The sequence below is a fragment of the Cibotium barometz genome, chromosome 1 (genome assembly GCF_041138505.1).
Source record: "Cibotium barometz isolate CiBa-2024 chromosome 1, ASM4113850v1, whole genome shotgun sequence".
Classification (NCBI taxonomy): Eukaryota; Viridiplantae; Streptophyta; class Polypodiopsida; order Cyatheales; family Cibotiaceae; genus Cibotium; species Cibotium barometz.
Genome location: NC_141046.1, coordinates 26,984,198 through 26,992,889, shown reverse-complemented (window position 1 = coordinate 26,992,889; position 8,692 = coordinate 26,984,198). Strand labels below are relative to the sequence as shown.

At 42.4% G+C, this 8,692-nt stretch overlaps 1 protein-coding gene across 1 annotated transcript; it reads right to left on the bottom strand.

The window, feature by feature from the left end:
* Positions 1–238: 238 nt before the first annotated feature.
* On the bottom strand, positions 239–8,343 carry LOC147641805 (guanosine nucleotide diphosphate dissociation inhibitor 1-like). Its single transcript, XM_086799894.1, has 14 exons — positions 8,248–8,343; positions 8,013–8,114; positions 7,249–7,311; positions 7,066–7,149; positions 3,255–3,362; positions 2,672–2,844; positions 2,275–2,386; positions 2,086–2,166; positions 1,920–1,982; positions 1,720–1,821; positions 1,295–1,419; positions 985–1,195; positions 796–870; positions 239–628 (listed from the first exon to the last, which is right to left on the bottom strand). Exons 2-14 carry the CDS (start codon positions 8,097–8,099, stop codon positions 578–580), a joined length of 1,335 nt encoding a protein of 444 aa, XP_086656020.1. The 5' UTR covers positions 8,100–8,114; positions 8,248–8,343; the 3' UTR covers positions 239–577.
* Between the last annotated feature and the right edge of the window lie 349 nt (positions 8,344–8,692).

Here is an 8,692-nt window from a genome sequence, read left to right as displayed (position 1 = left end):
AAGGTCAAAGACCCAATCCAAGACATTAGGATTGCCTTTAAAGAGAACTTGTCAAAACTCTAAACTTAACACCTGCAAGGTTTATAACTAGACACCCAACAACTCTGTTGCATATCCCTCCATGATTAATAAAGAGGTGTTCTTCCTTATAAATCGGTCTTCTTCCCTTGACAAGCAGCTTACATACATAAAGCCTTAAGTTGTTTTACATGAAGTGCAATACGGTGTACTCTCTTGCTTTTAAAAACTAAGAAAATTATCTTCCTCCTTGAACCTGTTAAGCTTACTTCAAATGCAATACCCCCGTCAAGTTCAAAACAGAATCATTCTGTTATATGAATCAAGTTTGTCTCACTATATCTTTGAACAGTTGGGAAACGTTTTCCCCTAGGAAGCAAACTCAAGCATGTAACTAATAAGACTCAAGGGTAGCTTGCAACTCATGGGTTTGTAAATAGTGAATAAAAATAGAATGAAGCTTAACCATTGGCATGTAGGTACTCGCAATACATAGGCAAAGAGACAACACAACATGCATCCTTCAAAGAAGTCAAAACCAACATGGATGGAAGAAATGTCACTCCTCAGCAGCACTCGCCGCACTTAAATCAACACTTAAGTCCAGAACCTGCCACAAACCATCATTTAGTAATTATAGGGTATCCGTACCATGCATGCATGCATGCTTGTACACACGCACATTTATGCACATACATACACAATGCATGCCTATACATACATACTCTCACACATACAGGGCAGAAAGCTTTTCAAGGATGTATAAATCAAATTTACCTTCCCAGTTATAGATGTATACATTGCCAATACATCCTGCACAGTTGTCTCAAAATGGGTTGTTGCATCATAGCTCTGATTCATGGAATACAATGAAGTGTTAAGTCCCTCTTCCCCGCTCACAACCACAGGCCCAGACCTATAAGTATAATGAAATTTAGATCGATCAAAGGGGAAGAAATGGCTTACTCTGGATATGAAGCAATTATCCAGTGAAGGCTCGTTTACTGGTACAAATCTATCATAGGTGTCAAAGAAAATCTCATCGACGGGTCCCAAGAGATTAATCCCTGGCTGCAATTCTGTCTCGGGCCTGTCTGTTTCAGCTTCAGTTGACACAAAAGCAATAAACTTACCCTTTGGGGCCACATTATGTGAATACGAGCAGCAGAAGACATACCTACAGAAGCATGGGCAAGCAGCATCAGCCTCCTTGCTTCAGAATTATTATACAACGGTAGAGACTTGAATCATAGGATTATGTGCACTTAATACATACATGTCAGATTTCCGGCCCAGCTGCTTCTGTGGCAAAATGATTTGTACTGATTGAGAGTCATTGGTGTTTGGAATTGGATGACTCATTATGCAGATTGCTCGAGCGACTTTTCCTATTTTCCTCACCTGCAGAAGGCCAACCTTTAACTCTTCCTCTTGACTGCAGGGTGATGCATGTGCACACTTCAAGGCATCCTATAATAGATCTTAATGGCACTCCAGTCTCAACTTCATAAAAGAAATCGTGTCATCATAAGCCAAGATAAGGTCACACACACAATCCCATAAAATGAGAAATAAGTTCACTCAGAGTGGCTCCCTGCCATCCCCTTTGCAGATAAATATGGCACTCTAAAGCATCTGAAAGGAGAGTGGCCCTTGGACGCCACCCCGTGATGGGGTGAGGGGCATGCCCCTTGGTTATACCTTGTTTGGAAGATACGATGGATCACAAACAACTTTCTTAGTCCTTGCAGTCTCTCCTTCTGATGTGACACCACACACTTTCCCTTCCTCATCAAACTCCACCTGCAACAATTGAAGCAGTTTGATGATACAGTAAACAGGTGAAAGGTTTCATTGATGAACTTTCACCTGTTTTGATAGCATGTAGGTGAAAAAATGACCTTGCACTCTGGTTTTGATAGCATGTAGGTGCCACCATACACAGCACTCAACCGTGCAAAACCCTGCAAACCAACCGGACAAAGCCAGGTTGTGCAAGCAGCCTATTAGCAATTCCATCAGAAAAGGGAAACAGAAACCAACAGTACTCTAAAAACAAATGCTCACCTGTGGCAATTCACCAAGCCCATACAACGGGTATATATAAGGTGATCCCCCTTGAAACCGGGCTAATGACTCTGCGTAAAGCTGGAAAAAATGGAAAACGTCAAAACCGAGCATGCATGGGATCATCCAACATAGCTATAAGGCTGTTGCCCTGGAGCTTTCGATGCTCTTCAAGGTAACGACACATACCTTGACTCTCTTGACAAACTCAAGAGCAGGTTCATCCAGATAAGTATCGTCCCGGTGCAATGCTAAAGCATGACCAATAAAATCAATTGTGTTCTCATCTAATCCATATTTCCTGTTTATAAAAAAAGCAAGCGTAGATGAACAGGCTTAATATGTGCATGAAGGGTGTTCAAAGCATCTAGCTACACACTATTGGTGTGCACTGGCCTTGAAATAGTACATTACAGCATTAGATAAAAGAAATGCATTACATTGCAAAGGCTTAACTGGCTCTAACCAAACTGAATGAGCTAGTGAAACCCTTGTTAAGGGCAATCAAAGATCAACTCATAATGTAATTTATTTATTTTATTTTATTTTGGAGAAACCAACTCATAGTTTAAGGTGAGAGTATTACGCATAAATCTCCCTTGGAGTAACCCTTGTAAGGTCCAAGCCCTCATGAGTTTTTGGATCATTTTCTACATAATCTTGGACATAAATGAAAAATTTCCGGGCACGTCGCTTCTCAAAAAGGCCCATCAAAGGAGACTTCAAGGCCTCTACATCTGTTGCAGGAACCTTGTGTATCTGTCCAAATTCAAGGAAAAGTCATTAGATCACAAAATCGTTTTTACCTACATAAAGCTAGAATACATTCAGGCGCTTTGTACTCTTGATCCCCATCCCCTGAAGACCGAAACTACCCATCAAGGATGTAATGCATGAGACACTGGAAATCTTGCTCCATTTGGGCCCCGTAGGATGGGTAAAGACACAAGTAACACGCCCTTTCAAGGAATCAGCACACGGATAGTGGTGCCTTTGAACCATTTAACACAAACTATTGAACAAAAAACCCAGCCATGAAACCATGAAATCATGAAATGGCAAAGCCTATACTGAAATTTGGATTCACTTATGACCATGAGATTGTGAACTAGAAAAGAAGCTTTCAGCATGACATGTCTCCACATATTGAGTTTACTATCAACTTTTACCTTTCCTTTGTTGAAAACGTAGCTTCCATCAACCGCTTTAAACATCAAATATTTTGTCACATCTGTATGTATTAGTACACGGACGAGAGCTCCATTGGCCATCATAAACTGCAAAGCATGAAATCTTCTCAGAACCTAAAGCAAGGTAAAAGCCTTGTGTTCATAAACACTTCACTTCCTCTAGCTAAAGCAAGCTCTTAGATAGCAAACATCCACAATCGAAGGCAGAATATTCCTTAGGATCCTAATGTAAACAAAAAGGAAAGAATTTGAGTCATTTACCCCCGATCTTTGGAGCTGTGGCACATCCAAGCTATTCTCTCTCTCTCTCTCTCTCTCTCTCTCTCTCTCTCTCTCTCTCTCATAAATACTTTGCTTATGTAGCTAGTCTTGTATACTTTTTCTTTTCTTTTCTAGGGTTCAATATTTATCATGGATACATTGTACTACCTTTTTGGTCTCATAGACCCTCTGGGTTTTTTGAAGACCACTCTCTCTCTCTCTCTCTCTCTCTCTCTCTCTCATGTCTCACATCCCATGCCCACCCTCTTCAACACTACCAATGTCAAAAGGACTCTCTTAAAGCTGCATAATGGAAGGGCAAAAAATCATGAAGATTTACATGCGGAGCATTTCGCGGATGGGAACCATACATTAGCCCCCATCCTCGCAGAACTCTTTAAAAGAGCCCTTCGTGAAGGCTTACCACCCCCCCCCCCCCCGCCTCTCTCTCTCTCTCTCTCTCTCTCTCTCTCTCTCTCTCTCTTCCCCTTTGGACCAGAATCACCATGGTTCCCATACACAAAGCAAGAGACCCATGGATCCGGCCATACAATGGCCAAGATTTATTCAGCACTAGTAGAGTCTAAGATCAGCTTCTTGACACAGAGGCTTGGACACAAAGCATGGGGGAAAACAAGGCTACTTGACACTAAATCATATCTTTACCCTATGAGCCATCATAGAGGAGACGAAGGCATGGAAACATGATCTATATTGTTGCTTTGTGGATTTCCGCAAAGCCTTTGACTTTGTGCTTCCGTGTCAGTTTAGCCTTGCCATTGTTATGTCCTATATGTGAGCTCTGGTTAAGCCTCAAAGTTGAGGTCAACTTTCGAGAAGCATGGAGAAAAGTCACCAATCCGGACATTTCCTTGATTGCACATGCAGATGGGCACTGGAAGACACCACAACGCCCAGAAGTTGAAGAAGGACAAGCTTTGGGATTGGGAATTCTCCAATTACAAAATTCTAGACACCCATAACTTGGTCATGGTGCCCGCAATAGGTCATTGGACACTGACAAGGCCATGTACCTCACATGAAAATACTCTTGCCAAACCTCCTAAAATTTGGGATGTACTTGGTGTGGAAACAAACTTTTATATGGCTGTCCACACTCAATTTTAAGTATGGATAGGCATTTAAGTATGGATAGGCAAGTTATAAAGTGGGCAACCCGTGTTTTAAAGGATTTAACACTCGCAAAACACACAGAAGAGATGGAGAGTTCATTTCCAATGCTTTCTGAGGTGTAACAATTTGGTTAACTTGCTGCAAAAGAACATGACGCGCATGCAAGGTTTGCTGTGATGGCTACTAGGGGCAACAAAAAGGACAGTAAAATGGTTCTATACTTATATCTCTAGCTTATGTTTATTTTGAGTCCACTACCCATTGTCCTTTTTGAGTCTATGAATGGACTAACTCTGCCTAGACTTATAGAGATTCTTAAAGAAGGCCTTTGAAGAGCAACATTTATCCTTGAGAGATTTTTGTGTTGCCCTAATTTGCCATTTTTTAAGTTTCTTGGGCGCCCAAGAATGTGAGAAAGGCCAAATAATTGTCATGTGCACACATGGACATGGTTGATCTCAAGGCTCATCCTTGGTGTTGGTAGCAAATAAATAGTAGGCTTAGGGCAGTAACAACTCCTTGGACATTGACCATCATCTCTTTGTCTCCTTGTGGACTCCCAAACTTGTCACCCTTGCCAAACTCTGATTCCACTCCAAATCTGATGTTGAGCTCTGTGCATCTGTTCCTCTTTGTCCCCTTGCCTTCATGCCATGTCCCTGAACACCTCAATGGTCTCCTTCCCGAGGTCGATCATCGCATCCTTGCTCCACCTCCTTCCCATTTTCCCAAAACCCTTCCTTGGTATGCCCCCAATTGGCGTACCAACCCTCAAGGCTGCCATTCCCTTGGATTTTGCTGACACCGACCAGCCCCATGGGATTTCTACCCTGGCTGTGTTACTCTCCTTGGACCTGTGCACCTTCCTGGAACACTTTCAGCACTTAGCCTTGCTGAGCCTGATTCTGATACAATGTTGCATGGTTGCCACACCACCTTAAGATCAAGACACGGGCGAAGAAGAGAGGCTGAGTTTTCTGTATATTGTAATGTACACAAAAGGTTACATCAACCTTGGCCCTACTCAAATGAGTGTTATAGAACCTTCTATGTGAAGTCTAAGACCCAACTCCAGCGTGGAACTGGATAAAAAGGATGTATGCTGGCCCTCTCTCTCTCTCTCTCTCTCTCTCTCTCTCTCTCTCTCTCTCTCTCTCTCTCTCTCTAAATATATATATATATAATATGCACCACATATGCCGAGTCGGTTTTGCCTTTCTGCTGTCAGCCTGATGTACAGCCTGAAACCAGCATTAAACGATGTGTTTAATGTAATATGTGTGGATAAATTGCTGCCGCCTTCCCTGTGCATGATGCCGCGACTGAATCCTGCACTTCTTGGTGCTTATCAGAGCCTTGCTAAAACCCTAAACTAAGGTTTATCTCGTGCCCAAACCAATAATTAGCACAGGGATTATGGAAGGCATCTTTGTGGACCAAGATCAAGTCGGCCTGGCACCTGAAGGGTTCCACTTAGGTCGGCAGCATGTAGGTATTTTTGTGTCCATGAAGCTGGCTGACCGGCAGCAGTCGGCCAGTGGGAATAGCCTCCAAGAGCCTAAAAGGCAAGGCGTAGATTCATTTGTATTCATCTGACCCCTTTGGGGCAGGTCAAGAGTCCAAAGGCTTGTAGAAGATATGTAGAATAGTTCTTCTATTTATTGACCAAGAGAAGACCAACCAATGAGACAAGCTTATGTTACTTGTGTTTCTTTGCATTTTGCATTAGGACTGTTACCCGTTCTGAGGGCTCTCCCTCACACAGTCATAAACTAGCATGTCATTTGGCATCATCCAACTCCAACCCACTTCTGAAGCTAGCCAGTGCTGATATTTCTCCATGCCTACTGTCTACCAATGTGTCTTCCTTGCCAAAAATCACTGCCACATTGCCTTAGAATATCACAATTCCTAGGAAGATGCCCCTACACACTCACCAATCATGCACTTGTAATCAAAAAATGTATCACTTCCCATCATGGTAAATCCCATTGTCAAAAAATCTTCTTGTCTTCGCCTATCCTCATAACCACATCCTACCACTCTCCACAATCCAAATGCTGCTGTGCCTGCTTGTTGACAACCGGTGTTCAGTGCTCAATGCTCATAAACTCTACTAAGTTCATGTCGCAAAGCGGCTTTAAGCTTGATCTGCCTCCATTTGTGTGCCTTATTCCGTGCTGTACAAAACACATACTAGGTACACCACACCATACCTGTGTGCCTACATTTGTGTGCCTTATTTCGTGCTGTACAAAACACATACTAGGTACACCATACCATCTAAACTTATGGCATATTTCCACAATCATGTTCGTAGCATTGCAATTTCCTTTTTTTTTCTCTCAAGGAAAGATCCCCAAAGCGCATTTCTGAAAACAATGGAAGTGCAAACCTTAGGAATCATGTCCACATTGTAGTCTCTAGTTGAACCCAACTGTGGGGGAGGTTTATTACTGCCCCTAAACTTGGACCACAACTGCAAAAGAGACATGCAATGAGAAAACAGACATGTCTAACTAAAACACAGTTTGCTCCATTCAAAATTTTGATGCTCGTAACCGTATAGAATCATTACCTGGGTAAGACTGAGCGATGCTGACTCCCCTCCATAGTAATCATTTCTATCCATGTGTAGAACCTTAAAATTCAGAAGCAAATAATAAGCACATGGCAATTCAAAGCTATTTAGACTTTCGTGTAGATCTTCTAGAGTGAGCTTTACATAGGTGACCACTCAAGCACAAGTTGACCTCCGAGAAAGCACAGGAATTAATGGGAAATAGGAAATATTTGAGGCTGGTTACAAAGCTATTTAGACTTTCGTGTAGATCTTCTAGAGTGAGCTTTACATAGGTGACCACTCAAGCACAAGTTGACCTCCGAGAAAGCACACTTCACATGAAGGAATTAATGGGAAATGGGAAATATTTGAGGCTGGTTACAAAGCCTATAGTGGAAGCCCACACAAGCGCCTCTATCGTCGACGATGCATGTATCCAATTCAACACCCCACCCACAGGTTGGGGCAGGGGCCCAGCAAATTCTTCAACCGGCCTAATTTTGAATAATACAAAATCCATATTTTGTAATGCTGATAGCATTGAAAAGAAATGATCACCTTCGCTTAAAGATTGTTTTGTTGTTTTTAGGAATTATAAGAGATGTTTTTTTTTTTTATCGTCTCTACTTCTCAGAGTAGAGCCATTGTTTACTTCTCTTGATCTATTCAAAAGCTGGGGTTCACAACACTCAAAAGCACATCAAAACGGTACGCCATTGATCTAGCAAGTCAAAAACTTGTCTCTCGCTTGTGATTTTTCATGGGAGCTTAGAGCTTACCTTGAGGCCATCGACAGAGAGAAGGCCGCTGAGGATGCACTCCTTCAGGCCAGTGCCTAGCACGATCACATCGTACTCTTCATCCATGGCCAATAAGAAAATCTGCAGAAGAAAATAAAATAGCTGCTGATCGGAGGGACACTCAGGAAACCTTCACCCTGGCGCAGGGCTTTGAAGCCCTAACCCTAACAGGGGTTTCACTTGGTGCAACTTGGTGGGGGAAAGAAACCCTGACCCTGAGTGGAGCAGAGCTTTGGAAACCTTCTGCTTCTCTGATCAGGCTAGGCTGCCTGCAGGATGCGGTCAAGGAAAGCGATGATGTCACGGGATCAAATGTAGCGTGTACACACACACCCTGCTCTTATATTTGCACTTTGAACGTTTCACACGAGACCGGACAACGGAACTCTTGGTTACCCCTTTGTTTTTCACCTTTCAAAAGAAGGGCTAGGTTTTCAATTAATCCACGGTGTGCCCTTAAAAAGGCACAGCCCAAGCAGTCTGCAATCTGGTTAGGAATGTACTCCTTACTAGATTTTTATGAGAAGAGCATTAAACATTCACGATTTTCTCACATTCTAACTTCATTTTAAAACTCCACAAGAAAGTCCAAAAAGAAAAATAATAGCTTGCAAATGCTTACTCTGATTTAACTAAGTGTTATTGCATGCTCCAAAGAA